Source organism: Trachypithecus francoisi, unplaced genomic scaffold (assembly GCF_009764315.1).
Source record: "Trachypithecus francoisi isolate TF-2019V2 unplaced genomic scaffold, Tfra_2.0 Lachesis_group16, whole genome shotgun sequence".
Classification (NCBI taxonomy): Eukaryota; Metazoa; Chordata; class Mammalia; order Primates; family Cercopithecidae; genus Trachypithecus; species Trachypithecus francoisi.
Genome location: NW_022681461.1, coordinates 94712770 through 94734538, shown reverse-complemented (window position 1 = coordinate 94734538; position 21769 = coordinate 94712770). Strand labels below are relative to the sequence as shown.

General features: G+C 50.7%; 1 protein-coding gene across 8 annotated transcripts in view; it reads left to right on the top strand.

Annotated features, from left to right (window-relative positions):
• Positions 1-21769, top strand: part of EHMT1 (euchromatic histone lysine methyltransferase 1) — a 226360-nt gene that overhangs the window by 150464 nt on the left and 54127 nt on the right. For all 8 annotated transcript variants that reach the window (XM_033238348.1, XM_033238346.1, XM_033238345.1 and 5 more), the window contains 5 exons: positions 2968-3113; positions 16153-16296; positions 17615-17841; positions 18883-19056; positions 20600-20682. In XM_033238348.1, the coding sequence (XP_033094239.1) occupies positions 2968-3113; positions 16153-16296; positions 17615-17841; positions 18883-19056; positions 20600-20682 (774 nt within the window). The remainder of the gene's footprint in view (positions 1-2967; positions 3114-16152; positions 16297-17614; positions 17842-18882; positions 19057-20599; positions 20683-21769) is intronic.

Sequence of the window (21769 nt, the reverse complement as noted above, 5' to 3'; positions counted from 1 at the left end):
AAATCGCCTCCTGCTGTGGTGCCCTTGGGCCTGCTGAGTGGCAGGAGACAGGGAGCTGGCACATGAGGGTTCTTCCAGCTGTCAGTGTGCACCTGCTGTCTCCGGTAAGGTCAGGGGAAGGTAGCTATAAAGGAAGGATGGTGCCGAGCATCAGGGCCAGAAGGGCGAGAGCCAACATGGAACCGGAGGAGAAACGGCAATGAGTAGGGGCTCCTCGGCTTGTGTGACATTTTATAACTGACCTCCCAAAATTGATTTACCTGTTTTATCAGCAGCGATTGGTCAGTCAGCGATTGGCCTGTTCAGTCGTGCTTTCGATGTAGACCATCAGTGCCTAGAAGAGACAGGTGGTGGTGCCCACTGTGCTGTTGCTGGCCGTGTGGCCTGGGACCCCAGAGGGAGGCGGTGGTCAAGGGGTGCTGGACGGGATCTGGGGCTCTGGGAGACCTGGGTGATGTGCATCTCAGATGGGATAGGCGTGATCGGCCTGTGGAGCGTGCTGAGCGGGTAAGTGGGGGCAGGTGATGCCTCTGGTTGTGGTTCAGGGGGTCCAGGCTTGAGCCTTAGGCCAAGGAGAATATGAAGATCCGAAGTCCTCTCTGTATGCATTCGTCTCTTTCCCCGTTGCCTTGCTCTTGGGCCTGCCTTGTTGAGGCTGAATGGCGATGTCACCCAGCAGCGACAGGAGGCAGAGGGTCTGAGCCTGGGAGAGGCCAGGAGCCTGTAACCATGGCAACGTGGGCTGGGGCGGGAGAGCCAGAGCTTGGTGGAGGTTGATTGCTTGAGGGACAGAAACACTCCACCTGCACGGAGTTGTCTGAGCCACAGCATCGTTATCCAAGCATGTAGGCCCTGGGTTCTCACCTATCTCACTGCAGCCTCTCAGCAGCTCTCGGCCGGCACTGTGGTAGGACACTTGTCTCACAGCTTTGTGTAGTTTGTGTCCGTTTTCTCCTTTTAAAAATCTGGTTGCTGAGCAGGATCATCTCAGAGGCCTGCCCAGCTTTAAACTTGTAGTGATTCTAATTCAAGTTTCACCTCATCGTTTACCCGGTCTTTAGGTGTACGGGTGATCCGGAGGCGAGGCTGGGACCTCGGGCAGCACATGATTAGGAAGCACCTCTGTGTTGGAGTTGGTGCCTCCGGCATAGAGAGTCCTTGATGGCAGCGTGGGCTGTTCACATGGTTATTGGCTCTTTGCACAGATTTGGATTCTCTCCTGGCCATGACCAGTATCAGATTCCAAATGGGCTAGAGACAAACAGAAGCAGCTGTGGGTGACTCAGCGTGGGTGTTGTTAAAAGATGTACTAAGACGCAGTGCAGGTTTTAAAGGGTTTCCTTGAGCAGCGATTCATGAACCGGGCAGCTCCAAACCAGAAGCATGTTGGGAGCTGCACTGAGGAAACACAAGGGGAAGGATTTTTAGGGTGAACATGGAAGTAAAGCCAGGAAAACACCCAACTGGTTCATGACACAGTTTCCTCGTTTGTTCTGTCCCTGCTGGAAAGTCTTTAGTTCTAGAGATTGGTTGGCTGCTTCTGAATGGTAGAGCTTAAGTTTTACTTTTCTTTACTGTAGAAATTTGCAAGAAGTAGCCCACGATATCCTTTGTTTTCAAATCAAGCAAGGCCGAGATGGCCTCCTTGGCTCAACTGGCTTTGTCTGTTCAAGGATTCTTTAGTCCTGGTGTCCATTTTAATTGACTTTAACACTATATTTTTAGATGTGAAAATAAGAGTTTTTAAATTTTATTTTTATTTTTTGAGACAGAGACTCAACTCTGTCACCAGGCTGGAGTGCAGTGGCAGGATCTCGGCTCACTGCAACCTCTGACTCCCTGGTTCAAGTGATTCTCCTACCTCAGCCTCCCAAGTAGCAGGGATTACAGGCACGTGCCCCATGCCCAGCTAATTTTTGTTGTTTTTTTTTTTTTTGGTAGAGACAGGGTTTCACCATGTTGTCAGGAGGGTCTCCATCTCCTGACCTCGTGATCCGCCTGCCTTGGCCTCCCAAAGTGCTGGGATTACAGGCGTGAGCCACCGCGCCCAGCCAAGAGTTAATTATTTTTAATTAAGAGAGGCAATAGTGAGTATTTGAGACACTGATTCACCTTCTATTTCTGCTTTGACTGTTTAACAAGAAAGAAAACGTGAAATGCGATCTTGCTTTCTTTGGGAGCAGCACCCACTGTAGCTACTTGCCAAGCTTGAGGGTCTTCCTGGCGGCTGCCCTCTACCCCTGCCCCTGCCGCTCAACAGCCTTGGCCTTGCTGGTCTCTCCCACCCCGGGCTGGGGGCAGGGTGTGGGGGGCACCAGCCCTGGCTGTGCTGGGACGGGCCCAACGCCACCTGCCTGACCATAGCCCTGCTGCAGCCTTCCCTGTGGACGATGCCGTCATTGTCAGCCCCATGTTGAGCTCTAATTCTCCTCTAGTTTCTTCCCTTGTTTTCCGTGGTGCTTTCCTCTTTCAGGCTAATAAATGGGCTCTTTGGACTATTGTAGTAGATGAGTGGAATTCTAGATAATAGACGAACCGTTATTAAAACCTTCCAAACTGATTTTTTTTTTGTGGTTGCCATTCTAAAACCAAGCAGGAAAACAAGGTCTTAAAGGGCAGTGAATGCTCTTTTGTTTGAAAAACAAAATATTTAGGCGCTACTGCCAGAGGTACCAGCCTCTGGCTTTGGAACTTGTGTCCTGGGTCCTGAGAACACAGGTTAATAGGTGCCTCTTGAGACCCTGGCAGGGGGTTTGTTAGCTGGGGAGGCACAGGCCACGCCTTCATGTTGCCCAGGTGGTGGCCATCCCAGCCCCATGCAGGGCTGTTTGTGCCTCGGTAATCAACTGCATTGCTTTCATTTCCTGGCGTGTGAGATCACTGTTGAGACTCCATAACCGATCACTTTCTAGATGATTATTTTGAGGTCAGGATTGCATGAGCTGACATGTGTCTGTGTGACGTTAGGGTTGGCCAACGGTCCAGATGTGCTGGAGACAGACGGCCTCCAGGAAGTGCCTCTCTGCAGCTGCCGGATGGAAACACCGAAGAGCCGAGAGATCACCACTCTGGCCAACAACCAGTGCATGGCTACCGAGAGCGTGGACCATGAAGTAAGCACGTTTGTTTTCATTTAAAGCAGCCACGAGAAGTGAGTGAGAAAGCGCAGCCCAGCAGTGGCCCCCCCGACAGCCCCCTCGAGTGAGTTGTGCTGCATGGCCAGGGAGGGAGCCTGAGTGGGTTCTGCACAAAACCAATCGAGCAGATCCCAGCAGTGAAATCACGGCAGATGATGAAACACAGGTCTAGAGCTTCTTAAAAAGGAGGATTGTGTAGACAAATTCTTTGAATGAAAATGGCCTGTTATGTTTCTCTTTTATGATCATGATTTTGACAAGGTTTCTCCTACCTTGCTATAAACAAAGTGAGTAGATTGAGGGAGGAGAGTCACACCAAGGGGGGCCTGGTACTGCCCAGAACTGTGGTTCTCTGCAGGGCAGGCCCCGCAAGGGCTGGGCCTCGGCCGCCTCTCTCCTTTCACTGGGGATCACAGACTCAGAGGGTTCAACACGCCCCATCTCTGCTGCCTCTGGGACAGGAGAGGGGGAACAGGCAGAGCACAGATGGAATTAATGTTTTCTGAGAATTTCTCCAGTTCTTTTTAACAAGGTGTCTTTCAGCCCTTAGAGCCTCGTGACCATGGCTGGCCATGGTGAGGGTCCGAGCAGGAGGCTTGTTGGCACCAGGCCGAGAGACACCACGTGCAGTGACACTGCTCAGGTGTCTGGCTGCCCCGGGTTTGCATTTGCTGTGGCCGAAGTCAGCACGTGGCCATTAGTATTGTCTGCTTCCTGAGGGGTGTGTCAGGCTGTCGCTTCAGTGAGTTTCCTGGTCTTACTGGCCAGTGGATCCATCTTCAACTCGACTATTGCGTCGTAGCTGCGCATTGTAGAAATAAGTGGACTGTGAACAGGACAACCATTCACATAGTAATGCTGGGCATCATTCCAAGCCTTTTCCGTAGGGAGCTCCTCCAGGTCTCACAGCAGCCTGTGTAGCATCGGCCATCGCCCAGGTGTACAGGTGAGGCCTGTGAGAGAGGCCAAGTGGTGGCTCCAGACTCGGCGGCCTGCTGTGGGGAAGGCAGGAATGGGCGCTTCCTTCCAAAGGTCAGGCCCGACCGCTGTGTCAGGGAGCACAGGCAGCACCTGGGGGAGCGGGCAGAGCCCTGGAACAGGCCAGTCAGTTGCGCTCACAGCCCTCACCCTGGTGCCTGTTTGCGTGGCCGGGGTTTCTGATTCAGCAGGTCTGGCCTGGCTGGGATTTTGCTTTTTAAAGTTCCCCGTTTTTCCTGATGCTTCTGGTCCAGGGACCACACTTTGAGAACCACTGGTTCTCCTCCTCCTCCTCTTCTCCATAGGTGGTAGGCAGGGTGTAGTGGAGTCTGGCCCCATTTGACACATGCGTCCCTGTGGCTTCACTGTCTGTATCTCCACGTTTCCAGTGCACGTGCGTTTACTCAGACTTCGACACCGGTGTTGCTTCTGTCTCACCCCAGGCTGGCTAGGCGCCGTCTGCTTCAGCGCCTCTCGTCTGTGGCACGTGTGCCCAGCGGGCTCCCCATGCGACGGCTTTTCCCAGCCCTGAGTGTTCATGTCACTCGCTGCATGTCCCGCCACACTCGGCCCCTCTGCAGAGCCCCTCGCTTGTTTTAAAAGAACTTTCCATAGTGAGAAGTGAGGGTGCAGTTAGCTCGGCATCCTCGACTCGGCCTCCTCTGTCACCAGCGTTCTCTGCTCTACCCTCCTGTCTTGGATTTGAACTACTTACTATTTTAAAGCAAACCCCATTTTACTACTGAATAGCGCAGCATGTTTTTATTGACATCAAAAAGGGACCATTGTTCTCACATAACAGCATGCTTTTTTACATGTGACAAAAATAACAGTTTCCTGTTATTATTTAGTGCCTAGTCCACGATCAAAGGTCTGTTGACAAAATGCCTGTTACTTTTTTTTTTCTCTTTCTAATTGGATCCAAACTGGTTCCACTCATTAAATCAATCTGCTGCAATGTCTCTTAAGTCATTTGTGTTTCTTTTACCCAGAACATTCTCTCTGTTCCCTGACTTCTTCCCATTTGCATGCTGTTGGCTGAAAGAATCTGGATTCCAGATTCTGGACTTACCTCGTAATCTTCTTGTATTAAGTCATTTGCCTTAGTTCCTATAGCCTGAAAGTTAGATCCAAAGAATTGGTTTACATTCAAGCACCTAAGATTTTTATTTGACGATTTAATTCTGGCGAGAATGCTGTGGAAGTTCGTGTGCTGGGAGTGGTGCTGAGAAGGCTCTGGGTTCCTGAGGCAGCTGCCTGTCTGCCAGAAGGCCGCACCATCCTTGGTGACCACTGCCTGCATCCATTGTTTCATTCAAAGTTGCAAAATGGTGATTCTGCCGTTCTGTCCTTCCTCCTGCAAGTACAGACTGGAATTCTTTGGTATGGAAGACCTTCCCCACATCTGCTAGGGCTGGTTGGTATCTCTGAAACAAGCTTCGGCCGGGATTGGCAGAATAAATAGCTACTTGTCCTTGCAGAGTAATGAATGGGCGCTCTAACAGCCTCTAGTGGTGTCCAGAGGGCTTGATTTTGCTTCTCTCTGTCGCTCTCCACCTTCCTTTCTCCCTTACCGTTCTTAAGAACTCATGGTCTTCTCTGTATTCAGTGTGCAGTAAGCTTTTTTTTGTTTAAAATTAAACAGATCCCTTGGGCTCTGACTTATTTTTTGAATAGAAAACTCAAAATAATTAAATTAAATTAAATTAAACGTAGATCCTGAAGACCACACAAAACACACATTGGGCTGAACAAACCTACTTCAGCTGAGCTCTGGTAAACACTGCCAAGGTGGAGAAGGGGAGCCTGACCCCGGCCTCTCCGCCCCCCTCCGCCCCTCCCCCCTCCCCCCTCCCCCTTCTACCCCTCCACCCCTCCCCCTCCACCCCTCCCCCTCCACCCCTCCCCCTCCACCCCTCCCCCTTCACCCCTCCCCCTCCACCCCTCCCCCTTCACCCCTCCCCCACCCCTCCCCCTTCACCCCTCCCCCTTTACCTCTCCCCCGGCCTGTCCCTGCTCGTGTTCTTCGCTGGCAGCCCCGCCCAGCGGCCTCTGTCCTGATTCCCACAGCCCCCACTTCTGGGGGCAGGTTCACCCTTTCGGTTTGTAGCTTTACCTGCAGCACCGCTGCCCATCTGTCCTTCAATTTCTGTATTGTTCCCCTTTTTTTCTTTCAATATATCTGTTGAACAACCCAGGCCGTTGGAAGCTTTGAGGCTCCCATCATCTGGGTTCTGTGAATTCCACACTTAGGCTGCAATTCAGCAGGTTCTTCTGTGTTTCTTGCAAAACCTGCCAAAGCCGGGTGCAGCAGCTCATGTCTGTAAAATGGGAGGTCGAGGCAGAAGGATTGCTTGAGCCCAGGAGTTCAAGACCAGCCTGGGCAACATGACGAAACCCCATCTCTTAAAAAAAATTAAACATTCTTACAAGTTTGGCTCCTTTGTAAGATGGAGCGTGGGGTGGGTTTAGCCCAAAATGAAGGGCCATGCTGCCTGGCTGTCTCACTTTCTCTGTTATTGGCAGCAGCTGATGCTTAACACCTGCATTTGTTGTTTATTCATTGGAGGTTTCAAAATGGTGCTGATTTTATCATTTATTATTCATTGTTCACTGGAATGGTTTTATAGAGAGACACGTCTCAGGCCAGGCACGGTGGCTTACGCCTGTCATCTCAGCACTTGGGGAGGCTGAAGCGGGCCGATCGCTTGAGCTCAGGAGTTTGAGACCATCGTGGCCAACATGGGGAAACACCATCTCTACTGAAAATACAAAAATTAGCCACTTGTGGTGGTGGCGCCTGTAGTCCCAGCTACTTGGGAGGCTGAAGCAGGAGAACTGCTTGAGCCTGGGAGGCGACAGCTGCACTGAGTCTCAGTTGTGCCACTGTTCTCCAACCTGGGCGACAGAGCGAAACCCCGTCACAAAAACAAAAACAAAAAAAACCAACAACTACCTGTTTTGTTTCAAAGGCTGTGCTGTCTGACAATTAACATCACTACTCAGCTTTCTTTTGATTAATGTTTGCATGGTACATCATTTTCTACCCTCTTACTTTTAGTCTGTCTCTGTCTTTAAATTTAAAGTGGCTTTCTTGTAGACAGACAGCATGTAGTTGGATTTGCTCTTTTAATAAAGAAAAATTTTACTTTATTTTTCAAGACCGGGTCTCACTTGGACATCCAGGCTGGAATGCAGTGGCTGTCATTGCAGCCTCCACCTTTGGGACTCAGGTGATTCTCCCAGCTGAGCCTCCCGAGTGGCTGGGACTACAGGCATGCAACACCACACCCAGCTTATTTTTTGTATTTTTATTTTGTGGAGATGGTATCTCACTATGTTCCACAGGCTGGTCTCAGACTCCTGGGTTCAAGCTATCCACCTGCCTTGGCCTCCCACAATGCTGGGATTGTAAGTGTGAGCCACCGTGCCCAGCCTACTTCTATTTTTTAGAGACAGTGTCCCACTCTGTTGCCCAGGCTGGAGTGCAGTGGTGCAGGTGCAGCCAGAGCTCAGTGCAGATTCAAACTCCTGCACTCAGGCGATCCTCCTGCCTCAGCCTCTTGAGTAGCCGGGATTGGAGATGCTGCCATGCCTGGTGGTTTTGCTCTTTTATCTAATATAGTCATGTACTGCGTAACAGTGTTCAGCCAACAATGGACTGTATCTATGAAGGTGGTCTGATAAGGTTACAGTACAGGTTGAGTATCACTCAAAATGCTTGGGACCAAAAGTGTTTTGGATTTTGGAATATTTGCATTATACTTAACAGTTGTGCATCCCAAATTCAAAAATCTGATAGCTGGGCCTGGTGGCTCACACCTGTAATCCCAGCACTTTGGGAGGCTGAGGTGGGTGGATCGCTTGAGGTCAGGAGTTCAAAACCAGCTTGGCCAGCATTGGGAAATCCCGTCTCTACCAAAAATACAAAAATTAGCGGGGTGTGGTGGCGGGAGCTTGTAATCCCAGCTACTTGGGAGGCTGAGACAGGAGAATTGCTTGAACCCGGGAGGTGGAGACTGCAGTGAGCGAAGATCTCACCACTGCACTCCAGCCTGGGCGACAGAGCAAGACTCCATCTCAAAAAAAATAAAAAAGTTGATATCCAAAATGCCTCAATGAACATTTCTGTTGAACGTCATATTGGCCCTCAGAAAATTTTGGATTTTGGAACATTTTGGATTTCAGATGTTTGGATTTGGGATGTTCAACCTGTTCTGTATTTTTAGTGCACAGTTTTTGTGATCAGATATGTTTAGATGTACATATACTTCCTGTTGTGCTACAGTTGCCTGCAATATTCAGTACAGTCGTGTTTGTACAAGTTTGTAGGCCAGGAGCAATGTTGGGTATCGTAATCTGAGTGTGGAGTGGGCGACACCATTTAGGCTCGTGCACGTACAGCCTGTGATGTTCAAACACAGCAATCACCCAGTGACACGTTTCCTAGAACACACTGATGTTTTGTGAGACATGACTGCATCACAGTCCCTTTGTTGATATATTTAGATTATCTCCATTTAATGTAACTATTAATATAGCTGGATTGCAGGCTAACATCTTAATAGTTCTTCCACTTACACCATCTGTTGCTCCTTTTTTCTTCATTTTCTGTGTTGTGTGTGGTTTTTTTGTTTTTGTTTTTGTTTTTTTGAGACAGAGTTTTGTTCTTGTTTCCCAGGCTGGAGTACAGTGGCGGGATCTCAGCTCACTGCAGTCTCTGTCTCCCAGGTTCAAGTGATTCTCTTGCCTCAGCCTCCCAAGTAGCTGGGATTACAGGTGGCCACCACCACACCCGCCTAATTTTTTGTATTTTTAGTAGAGATGGGGTTTCCCCATGTTGGCCAGGTTGATCTCGAACTCCTGAGCTCAAGTGATCTGCCCACCTCGGCCTCCCAAAGTGCTGAGATTACAGGCGTGAGGTGCCACGCGCAGCCTTTTTCTGCATTCTTTTGAATTTAAATTTTTTGTGATTCCAATTTATTTTAATATTGGCTTTATTATTTGCACTGTTTTCTAATGTTTTGAGTGGTTCCCCTGGAGTGTACAATACACCTCTTTAATTTATCACAGTCTCCCTCCAACAATTCATTATACCACACTAACATACGGTGTAAGAATCTTACAACAGTATGTTCCAATCATGTCTTGTATCTTGTTTCTGCATTTTAATTTTACGTATGCTAAAACCCTACAGTATATTGCCTATTATTTTTGCTTTAAGTATTTTTTTTAGTTTGATTAAACATAAGAATAGTTTAACCTTCATCTTAAACATATCCAGAGATCTTTATTCCTTTGTATCCAAATTTCTGTCTTCGTGGTATTATTATATTGTATCTAAAGACTTTTCAATAACTTTTTTTTTGGTGGCACAAGGCTGTTGAAAATAAATTCTCTCAGCTTTTGTTTGTTTGAAAAAGTTCTTCTTTTGCCTTAATTTATCAAAGAGACTTACTTCCAGGAATATAGAATTCTGGGTTGGCAGCTCCCCACCCCCAGCCCTTAGAGAGGTTACTGCAGTGCGGCCTGCATAGTGTGTGATGAGATGCTGGTGGAACTTCCTGTCTCTGCTCCTTTGCATACAGTATGTCTCTTTCTCTGTCTACCACCAGTATTTTCTTCGGTTTTCAGCAGTTTGAAAATGATGTGCCTAAGTGTGATGGGTTTTGTTGTTTTGTTTTGCTTTTTTGGTGTTTATTTTGTTTAGGTTTCACTGTTTCACTGAGCTTCTTGGATCTTTGGTTTGACCTCTATTTATGTTTAAGAAATTCTTAGCCAGCTCCTCTCCTCTCCCCTCCCCTCCACTCCTCTCCACTCCTCTCCACTCCTCCCCTCCCCTCCTCTCCCCTCCCCTCCCCTCTCCTCTTCTCTCCTCTTTTTTTGAGACAGGGTCTTACTTTGTCACCCAGGCTGGAGTTCAGTGGCATGAACACGACACAGCGCAGCCTCAACCTCCTGGGCTCAAGCAATTCTCCTGCCTCGGCCCCACAAATAGCTGGGTCTACACACTTGCGCCACCACACCTGGCTAATTTTTGTATTTTTAGTAGAGACAAGGTTTTGTCATCTTGCCCAGGCTGGTGTTGAACTCCTGAGCTCAGGCGATCCGCCCGCCTCGGCCTCCCAGAGTGCTGGGATTACAGGTGTGAGTCACTGTGCCCAGCCCATTTTATTTCTTCAGCCTTGGTTTTTGTTTTTTTTCTTTCTGAGATTCCTTGTACACAACATTAGATTGTTTGACATTGTCCTTCAATGCCCTCCTCTTTTTTTCTCTTTCCATTTTAGTTTTAGATAATTTATTTTGGCCTTTAAAATTATTCACCAGTTCTTCCTTGTTGAGTATACTTATGAGCCAGTCAAAGGCATTTCTCTCTGGTACTGTTGGTTTCTGGTGTTTTATGCTGACGTTCTTGAAATTCCTGGTCTGTAATACAACGTTTCAGTCATCTCTGAGTGTGCTTCTGTTGATGTTTTTCTCTCTTGACCGGGGATTCAGATATCTCTAGTGCAAGACTTTTCAACCTCAGTATTTTTGATGTGTTGGGCCAAGTAATTCTTTGGGGTTCGAAGAAGGGGCTGCCCTGCTCATTGTTTGGTGCTGAGCAGCATCCTGTTGGACGCTAGGTACCTCCCCTAGCTGTGACAGCCATAAATCTTTCACCTGCGCTCCAGGCCATAGGGTTCGCTTTCCCTCCCAGCCAGCCCCCTTGTTCAGCAAGACAGAAGGATCCATGTAGGCCTCACACCAAGGAGAGTTCTCCTGGTCTCCACCTTCCCTGCCTCCTATGAGCACCAAGAGCCAACCAAGGAGAAGAGCGAGCAGTGGGGCTCACTCCCGGGGGCTGCAGCCTCCAGGCTGTATTCTGCTGGGGGAGGCACTCTCGGCTGCCTGGATTGCCTTTCCGTTCTTGAGTGACTTTGTTTTCTTTGTTTTCCTTAGAGCTAATTATTGCCTCTCTTTTTATTTTTTTGTTTTCTTTGTACTTGTTATAAACCCATTCCCAAGCTGATGGAATTGCACGTTTGTATTCTCAGACACCAATTGCTGGATCACATATCTTCGCTTTACTCTTACATTGATGGTACATAACCTTTAGTTCTTAAGACACGTTGCTCAGAAGATAACTGTTTTGAGCCTTTGAATTCTGAAATGTTCTCTCTCATGTCACGGACACTGTGGCCCTCCAGTTCTCCCCTCAGAGCTGCCTCCATCTTCCATGTCTTTTTTTTTTTTTTTGAGATGGAGTCTCGTTCTGTTGCCCAGGCTGGAGTGCCGTGGCACGATCTCGGCTCACTGCAGCCTCTGCCTCCCAGGTTCAAGTGATTCTGGTGCAGCTCCTGAGCAGCTGGGACTACAGGTGCTTGCCCCCATGCCTGGCTAGTTTTCTTGCATTTTAGTAGAGACAGAGTTTCCCTATGTTGGCCAGGCTGGTCTCAAACTCCTGACCTCAGGTGATCCTCCCACCTCGGGTTTACAGCTGTGAGCCATTGTACCTGTTTATCTCCCATGTCTTTGAGCATAATCGTGCTAGTGTCTCCTGAGAACTCTTCTCTGTCTGCACATCTCGGTGCTCCTCAGAGTCCTGGTCTTGGCTGGTTGGCTTTAGTCCCTGTTTTTGTCCTAGCTTACCACACACGAGCACCTGCTGGACGACATGGTCTTACCAAGGAGACGGGGGTGCTGGGGCGCTTTGGCTGCAGCAGCGTTGTTTCCACCTTTGGACTTTGTTCATGTTTGCTTGGGCAACGAGGGGCAGAGAGGGTGCCGCTGGGCAGGAAGGGAGGGTCCCCATCTGCAGACCCAAGCTGCACTGCAGAACAGCTGGGATGAGTCACAGGTGACCCCGACATGGAGGCTTTTGTATCTCGCCTAGCAGCAGGGCCCACAGCGGAGCCTGGGTCTGGTTTAAACCAGATCCAAGGAAGAGGAAGGAAGGGAGGGCATTCCCACAGCTAATGAAAGGCCAGTCCAGGACAGCTGCACACCCCGCTGTGTCCTAATAAGCCCACCATGCAGAGCCTGTGGACTCTGCAGAGCCTGTGGAGCCTGCAGAGCCTGTGGGCACTGGGTATTAAATGGCTCTGAGAAAGTGGTACCTGTGTTCCGCGGTATAATGGTTCTAAGGTTATATGGAGTATGATTTGTTAGCAATGCATATGGAGTTATTTATGGCTAAAATGGCATCATTTTATCCCTGGGTACTTTGTTATATATTCCAGCACACCCCTCCAAGCACAAAAGAGTTAGGGGATGGCTTGAACGAGAAGGGAAAATACTGGTAATTTTTGAAATAAGGCACGGGCATATGGGGATACATTTTACTTTTGTCTCTATTTTTGAAAGTTTTCTTAATAGAATAATAAAACAGTGAGACACTAAAAAAAGAAAAGAAAAGAAAAGAAAAAGCAGGAAACCCTTTTGTAGCGGTGGGCTTGTGTGGAGAGTGAGCTCTGTGGCCACCTCTGCAGAGGGTGATCCCTCACCTGTGCCAGGTAGGGCGGCTGGCTGCGTGGACCTCGTCTGAGGCTCTGCCTCACCTGCTGTGTGTTTACAGCAGCTCAGCCCCTGCCTCCAGAGCTGGCCCCGATTCTTTTTTTTTTTTTTTTTTTTTTTTGAGACGGAGTCTCGCTCTGTCACCCAGGCTGGAGTGCAGTGGCCAGATCTCAGCTCACTGCAAGCTCCGCCTCCTGGGTTTACGCCATTCTCCTGCCTCAGCCTCCCGAGTAGCTGGGACTATAGGCGCCCGCCACGTCGCCCGGCTAGTTTTTTGTATTTTTTTTTTTAGTAGAGACGGGGTTTCACCGTGTTAGCCAGGAAGGTCTCGATCTCCTGACCTCGTGATCCGCCTGTCTCGGCCTCCCAAAGTGCTGGGATTGCAGGCTTGAGCCACCGCGCCCGGCCTGGCCCCGATTCTTTAGCCTTTCCAGGGTTCTGCTGGTGTGGACCCACCTGCAGGCAAGCAGGTTTAGGTTATCTCTGCTTTGCGAAGTCAGTGCCTGTTTCAGCTGCTTTCTGTCCTGAAAGCACAGCTCCTCTCTGCAGTGGGCTCCTTTCTTGCTCTGGTTCCTCCTTCAGGGTCCGGTCAGCAGCCGGTGAATCTGTGCCCTGCCTTGGCGGACCTAGGGCACCGCTCCCACCCATGGTGGTTGACTACCCCTAATGCCTCTGTGTTTTTCCCACCTTGTTAAAGGATTCTTTGTTTTATCTCTTTTTTCTCAACCCTAACTGGATCCCATTGTCATTTGATATATCCTTCCCAGAACATCTCCTTCCTTACGTTCTCCTGCCATTTTACCTGGACCCCCGACCCCGCAACTCCCTTCTCTGTTTTCCTTGTTACACAGGACAGAGCCAGAATCATATAGCATTATCGATTTTTGTGATTGTATAAATAATGCATGCTGATTGTAAAATAATCCAGATACTACATACATGCATGAAGAAGAAAGTACAAATCACTTGTTATTCCAAAACTGAGGGAATCATTCTTAGTATTTTTGTATGTCCTCCCAGACTTCTGTGTGTATAACCACATTGAATTTTTGAAAATAACTTGTTTTTCCTTTAATGTAAACATTTTTCTTTTTTTTTTTTGAGACGGAGTCTCGCTCTGTCGCCCAGGCTGGAGTGCAGTGGCCGTATCTCAGCTCACTGCAAGCTCCGCCTCCCGGGTTTAGGCCATTCTCCTGCCTCAGCCTCCCGAGTAGCTGGGACTACAGGCGCCCACCACCTCGCTCGGCTAGTTTTTTGTATTTTTTAGTAGAGACGGGGTTTCACCGTGTTAGCCAGGATGGTCTCGTTCTCCTGACCTCGTGATCCGCCCGTCTTGGCCTCCCAAAGTGCTGGGATTACAGGCTTGAGCCACTGCGCCCGGCCTATGTAAATATTTTTCAAAGTCAGTAGCTACAAGTGCTCTGCAGCCGCTGGTCCTGAAGTAGGGATTCACGCAGAAGCACTTGGTGCTGGTGGTGTGGAGGGGGCACTTTTGCAGGACGTACATGCCCTGGTTCTATGCCTTTCAGGTCCTGTTCCATAGGTATGGGGTGGTGCGCAGACTGTCTTTTAAAAAATCTCCTGGATGATTCTAATACAGCCTCATTTGGGCATCGGGAAGTCTCTTGCTGGCTTCAGGGTAGATCATTTATGCCACCTGGGCGTGCCCTGCAGCCACTGTTTTGCAGGTAGACAGGTTGGTTGCTCCTACTTTTCTGTTGTTGCAAAAGCTAGGTCCTTCTAGATACATGCTTGTGCACTTAATTTTGTCTTCAAGTGGAGTCTTAAAAAAAGATTATGTATTTGTAAGCTTTTTGATTCATGTCTCCAAGTTGTTTGCCATGAAGTTGGGATAGAACTCACAGTGATGGCATCTCATCTCTGCAGACCCACAGACACCAGCTTTGCAGTGTGCCCGACCAAATAAGAAGAATGTCAGAGGCTTTTTACGTTGAATTTCTTTGTGTAATTTCCTTTGGGGGCATTTGTAGTTCTTCTTTTGTGAATTGTCACTCAATTCTTTGCTTATTTTGGGGGGGCCTACTTCTTGTTTTCTTACTGGCTATCAGAGAACTCTCCATACCAAACCAGTGAGGCTTTGTCCGGTGCGCTCCGGAGTGCCTGTCATCCTGGGTGCCCTCAGTGCTTTCACCTCCACAGGCGCCTTCAAGTCCTGGTCCTCTCAGAACCCTCCACTGACCATGTCCCCCAGGCAGGCCCCGGACTCTGTGTTCTGCTCCTTGCCCCGTGTGCAGGTTCCTCTGGCTGCCCTGGAATCCTTGGGGCTCCCATAGATTCATTATGCCGTTGCCCACTGCTGGCCTGTGATGGCCTGGACCCTCCTGCCAGGTGTATGTTCATGTTTCCTTGATACCCAGCCCAGAGCCCCTCTCGCCTCAGAATCTTCCTTGACTTCTGCCAGAGTTGAGCAGCTGGCCCTCTGATAGGCACATATGAGTGGATGTGGTCACGCCCGGCCCCCTGGATCTGGTGGGAGTGGGCGTGCCTGGCCCCCTGGCTCCCTGGATCTGGTGGGAGTGGGTGTGCCTGGCCCCTGGATCTGGTGGGAGTGGGTGTGCCTGGCCCCTGGATCTGGTGGGAGTGGGTGTGCCTGGCCCCTGGATCTGGTGGGAGTGGATGCTCCTGGCCCCCTGGATCTGGTGGGAGTGGATGCGCCTGGCCCCCTGGATCTGGTGGGAGTGGGTGTGCCTGGCCCCTGGATCTGGTGGGAATGGGTGTGCCTGGCCCCCTGGATCTGGTGGGAGTGGGTGTGCCTGGCCCCTGGATTTGATGGGAGTGGATGCGCCTGGCCCCCTGGATCTGGTGGGAATGGGTGCGCCTGGCCCCCTGGATCTGGTGGGAATGGGTGCGCCTGGCCCCCTGGATCTGGTGGGAGTGGGTGTGCCTGGCCCCTGGATCTGGTGGGAGTGGGCGTGCCTGGCCCCCTGGATCTGGTGGGAGTGGGTGTGCCTGGCCCCCTGGATCTGGTGGGAGTGGATGCGCCTGGCCCCTGGATCTGATGGGAGTGGATGCGCCTGGCCCCCTGGATCTGGTGGGAGTGGGCACGCCTGGCCCCCTGGATCTGGTGGGAGTGGGCACGCCTGGCCCCCTGGATCTGGTGGGAGTGGGCACGCCTGGCCCCTGGATCTGGTGGGAGTGGGCGTGCCTGGCCCCTGGATCTGGTGGGAGTGGGCGTGCCTGGCCCCTGGATCTGGTGGGAGTGGGCACGCCTGGCCCCCTGGATCTGGTGGGAGTGGGCACGCCTGGCCCCTGGATCTGGTGGGAGTGGGTGTGCCTGGCCCCCTGGATCTGCTGGTTGTGCAGATGGTGGGCGTCTCCGTCTCTAGGCTCCCTGTGTGTCCCTGGTGCTGGCAGACGTATAGCAGGTACCCACAAAGCCAAGCTGGCCTTGCAGGGCTCGGCTCAGTCAGCCCACACCTGCTGAGCAGCTCCTTTGTGCCTGCACTGCCCAGCGCCTGGTGGGAGGGAATGCTGGCCTCTCGTGACTCTGACACTGACCACCAGTCTTGTCTGATTGCAGTTGGGCCGGTGCACAAACAGCGTGGTCAAGTATGAGCTGATGCGCCCATCCAACAAGGCCCCACTCCTTGTGCTGTGTGAAGACCACCGGGGCCGCATGGTGAAGCACCAGTGCTGTCCCGGCTGTGGCTACTTCTGCACAGCGGTAAGAGCCCAGTCGGGCGGCCTCTGTGTCCTCCACAGGCTTGCTGTCTGCTCACTGGTGCTGGTTCCTGTCCTGTGTCCACCTGCTGTCAGGTGGTCCAGCAGCTTGACCCAGGTCTGGTGTCTGTCTGGAGGTCTCCAGTGTATCACAAGCCCCTCACCACCGCTCTCAAGCCCCAGTGCCTTAGACACTTTCACCTCCAACCCCCATTTCCCTCCTTCCACCTGCAAGCCGCTTTCGGAGATGACTAGGATGGTGTGACCTGGACTTCCAGGCCGGAGGAGGGAAGTGGGGGTCGGGTGAAGGTGTCTAAGGCCCTGGGGCTCGAGAGCAGTGGTGAGGGGCTTGTGACGCACTGAAGACTCCAGGTGGAGGCTGTACTGAGGACGTTCACCACCCATGACGAGGGTGTACAGAGCACGCAGCTCCCAGGAGAGGCAGCACCACCCTGCTGTGCCCTGGGCTGTTTCTGCTGGGATCTTGGGTCATCCGTGACCTCACTGTCAAGCATCTGTGCTCAGCCATGCCCAGGGCCCCCTGAGAATGGGCCGCTTCCCTATGGAGCTCCCTTGTGTGGGCATCCTTGTGCATGTATGAGAGTGTATGTGTGTGTGCGCGCACATCTGTGTGAGCCTCTGCCTGTCAGCATCTGTGTGTGCGCGTCTGTGTGTGTGAGTGTTTGGGTGTGAGCTTCAGGCACCCAGAGATGCCCTGCTGCCCCTTTGTGAACCTGGGCCAAGAGCTTCCACTTTTGGGGGCTTTTCTTTGGACTTCACACCTTGCATGTCCTCCCCATCTTCAAACATCCTGTTTTTGCTTCTGCTACATCTGTTTATCTCTGACTTTCTGCAAGAAAATGCTGTTCTTATGGCTGTGTGCCCCTCCCCGAGGCTCACCTGGGTCGCTAAACCACATCTGCTGCACTGCCGAGCACTGGGGCAGCTCCAGCTGATGCCGTGCCCTGAGGTTCTGTCGTCAGGCCCTGTCCCTATCCGCCCTTCAGAATAGGGGCCTTTTGGGTCCTTCTTTAGGCCTTCTCTTTGTGGGCAGCCTCAGCTTTCCTGGGCCTGGGTGGGTCGGAGGCAGCCAAGTGACCTCTGTCTGGCTTCAGCTTCCTCTCTGTGGGGTGAGAGTACCACGGGAAGCATCGTTCCTCCTCCTTAACGATGCCTTAGGCCAAGACTGGACCCCACCCCGACCCATGGCTCACTCTGCAGACCGCCCAATGTGGAATGCGGTGCCAGTTTAGTAGTACTTTATTTTTCCAAATACTAACCCCAATTAAAACAAAACATTTTTGTTGTCCTCCCATTTTTAGGGTAATTTTATGGAGTGTCAGCCCGAGAGCAGCATCTCTCACCGTTTCCACAAAGACTGTGCCTCTCGAGTCAATAACGCCAGCTATTGTCCCCACTGTGGGGAGGAGAGCTCCAAGGCCAAAGAGGTGACGATAGCTAAAGCAGACACCACCTCTACCGTGACACCAGTCCCCGGGCAGGAGAAGGGCTCAGCCCTGGAGGGCAGGGCCGACACCACAACGGGCAGGTACCTGGCACAGGCTCTGGCTGGGCTCTCCAGTCGTTCACCTGAAAAGGTTTCAGTTGTTATTTTAACATTATTGCTTTCTGCTGTTTTTTCCAGAAGTCTCTGAGCTGATGCTGATGCTCATGGTGATTTCTGACATTTAAGACACTGAAATTCATTTATTGCCATTTGTACATACGTTGCTCTCTTTCAGTTTGGTTATGTAGATCCATTTGCCTGTTTTGAACCGGTTTTCACAGCACCCCCATTGATGTAGCCCTGTGGTGTTTCTGTTGCCGGCACAGTCCCGTCAGTACACAGGCGATAGATGAGTGGTAGCTGCTGCAGTCTGTGACTGAGTTCTGTGGCATTAAGGTTTGAAGGCCTTAGCTGAAGACAAAAAAAGTATCAAATAATTAGAAGTATTCATATTAGACAGATACAGTTGTCTTCCTGAAAGAGTCCAGTAGAAACAGCTGAAAACTTTTTAGAGCTCAAGAGTCAGTAAGAGGATCTGATAAGAAGAGGTAGAAGCCACTTGCCTTCTTCCTTACCAGAAGTTTCCTACCTGAGAATAAAATTACGAAAGAGATCCTTTCAAAACAGCAACAAAATCTGTCACTACCCAGCAGAACAAAAGAAGTTAAATGTGACACTAATATAAAGAAAACGAAAACTTCCTTGAAGATTATTTAAAAGAGACTCAAATTGTGGACATGTTAAGGTGATTCCTTCCTATTATCCTGTAAATTTAATGCACTTTGAATCAAAATTCCAGTGGGATTTCCTTTTCATGGGGGTGGGCAGTGGACTTGATAGATTCAGCTTGAAGCTCATTCATGAGAATGATTTTGAACATGCTGCCCAGAAGTCTAGGAAAAGCTGCTGTGGTATTCTCAGGAGATTTGGTTCTGAATCCTGAACCATTGCATCCAGGGACTCAGCGGACAGTAAGCAAATCTGCAGCTCTCACTTAGAAAACAGCGCACTGGGGCAGTCAGAGTCGGAACAGGCCATGTTTCATGTTTTCATAAACGTTTCCCCGATTTCCTCCCACTGAAGTGCTGCTGGGCCACCGCTCTCGGAGGACGACAAGCTGCAGGGTACAGCCTCCCACATGTCCGAGGGCTTTGATCCATCGGGACCTGCTGGGCTCGGGAGGCCAACCCCTGGTCTTTCCCAGGGACCAGGGAAGGAAACCTTGGAGAGTGCTCTCATCGCCCTCGACTCAGAAAAGTAAGACCTGATGTGTGATTGCAGAGATGTCTCAGGGCCTGTTTTAATGTGCACCCCGTGTTTTTCCTCATGGCGTCATTTTAGCACTTTTCAGCTTTTTGATTAATGCTGTTTATTAGAATAATTTGTATATTGTCACACTATTTTGGGAAATCATTGCAAATTACTGTCCTCTGCATTATATTAAGAGCAACATGTGACACCTTTGAAGTCCTAAGTGAGGAGGTAGTCTTGGTGAGCTTTGACAAACATTTCCTGGTTGCTGTTGACCCTGAACTCCCCTTAGGTCATGAGAGCAGACACTACTTCTGCTGCCTTGGCACCATTTTCCTCCCAGGCCCCACCACATCTGTGCAATGCAAGGGTTGGGCCAAGGGGCCCTCCAGGCTTTCCTGACAGCTCGCAAAAACCCAACCCACCTCGTCCTCCTCTCAGCATTGCCCCCCAACCGGGAGGCAGACCAACCCTCTTCATCCTTCTCTCAGCATTGCCCCCCCCAGGGAGGCAGACCAGACTGTGGCACTGAGGCTTGTGTTGGCCTCCTCCCTGGAGCTCCCCTCTGTCTGCCTCCAGCCTCACCTGTGAGCCTGTTCCTGAAGTGACGGTGCCATCTGCCGATGCCCACAGGCCCTGCTCACTGACCAGACCCCAGACTGTTCCCGACCCCTACTCTCTCCCCCATCCCTTGGTGATTGTGTTAGTCTGCTTTTGTGTCAATATAAAGAAATGCCTAAGGCTGGATAATTTATAAAGAAAAGAGGCTTAATTGGCTCACGGTTCTCCAGACTGTACAGGAGACGTGATGCTGGCCAGTCTGCTCCTTGGGAGGCCTCAGGAAGCTACAGTCATGGTGGAAGGCAAAGCAGGAGCAGTAGCAAGAGACAGAGAAGGGGAGGCTCCCATACTCTTAAGTGACCAGATCTTGTGGGAACTGACTGAGCAGGAACTCACTCATCACCAGGGGGAGGGATGACGCGAAGCCATTCATGAGAGATCTGCCTCCAGGATCCAGTCACCTCCTACCAGGTCTCACCTCCAACACTGGAGGTCACATTTCAACATGAGGTTTGGGAGGGACACAGGTCTAAACCATATCAGTTATCAGCTTAGTCATCGAGTTAAGGTTTCAAAGCAAAAGTGCCAGTGTTGCCAGCTCTCACTGCCCCAGGCATCTTCTGTAGTGCGAGCTGTGCCCTCACTCATGACCACGCTGTGTGGGCTCATCTGGCTGGGGCTGGTCTTGGCTGTGCTGAGCATAGATGAGGTCCTTGGGGCCTGCCGTGACCCTGTTCCCTTGCATCCTGCGCTGGTTCTGTCGTCGTGTTGTGTAAAGGCCTCACAGTGTGTAGCGTTCTCCTGCAGTGACTGGGAAGGCAGTTTCTTGTTCTGCAGCTTTTACCATGAGATATCTCAAGACTGGTGGGTTTGCACTTGAGCTTGTGGGGCTGGTGGGCAGACGTCCCCTGGGCCTTCCAGCCTTCAGCTTCACGTGTGGGACGCGGAGCCCCATGCTGACCCAGCTGTTGTCCTGTGCTTCCCACAGACCCAAGAAGCTTCGCTTCCACCCAAAGCAGCTGTACTTCTCCGCCAGGCAAGGGGAGCTTCAGAAGGTGCTCCTCATGCTGGGTAAGTGCCTTCCTTCCTGCCACCCGGGCACACGCGACCAGCCCTGTGGCACTGAAAGAGGCCGAGAGCAGTTGTTACCCCTTCCTCAGAAGGCTGGTCTCATTTTGGTTTTCTGTTTCTGTGTCTCTGAGTTCTCTGCTGAGTGTGAAGAGGTTGCCCACTGGTGTTGAGGCTTTTTATGGTTTTCATATTTAGTTATGCAGGATGGTAGAACTATTCTCTACAAAATTCTAATTTTTAAAAAGGAATTAGGAATGCGATTATTAAATCAAGCAGAAATGTAGATGAAGGAAAAGCAAAACTAGTGAGTTGGAGCCCTGCTGAGACGTGTGGTGATGGCGGCAGCTGGTGTCTCACCTGTGCTGATCAAAGCAGCTGTGGTGTGGACAAAGTAGGCTTCGGCTATAGGCAATTTATAACAGGCAAACTGATTGCATTAGATTTCTAATACCCAAAAGCGTGCTTGTGAGATAGAGTAGATAGAGCCTTCCCAGTGGCCATCGGGTCTCTGGGCTCATAGCTCTAGGCTTGATTTCTCAGACGTTCAACGTCTCTGGTTTGAAAAGGATGATTAAGAAGCCCTTTACTGGACAGTACGTCAAGTAAAAAGAAGCGGAACCATTTGCCCTTAAAAAAAGGTTTATTTATGTTGACCAGCAGTTTTTTAATCATTTTTGTCACAGACTTCACATGACAATAAGGTCACCTCACTGCTCCATTGCTCACTGTCCCCTCAGACCTCCTGGGAAGTGACCGATGCTCAGGCCTTTGTCCCCGGCCTTGCTTGCTCCCCTAGGGTATGTCTGCCCTGGTCAGCTGCCTCACAGGGCCTGGGGCGGCCGTGGCCAGGACGCACGGAAACACAGAAGGAACCTCAGAGTTTGAGCAGGGCGGTAAAGGGAAGAGCGTGCCTTGCCGAGGTAGTTCTGACAGAGGGACCTGCCTGTTCGATTCCACAGGAGACCAGCACACTCAATTCTCAAGTCCAGAGGATGGTGCTGTGGGCGGGTTGCGGCGTGGCTCGAGGTGGCTGTTTGTGTGGAAGCTGGTCATTTGTGAGTGCTTGCCAGCCATCGTGACAGTCCTG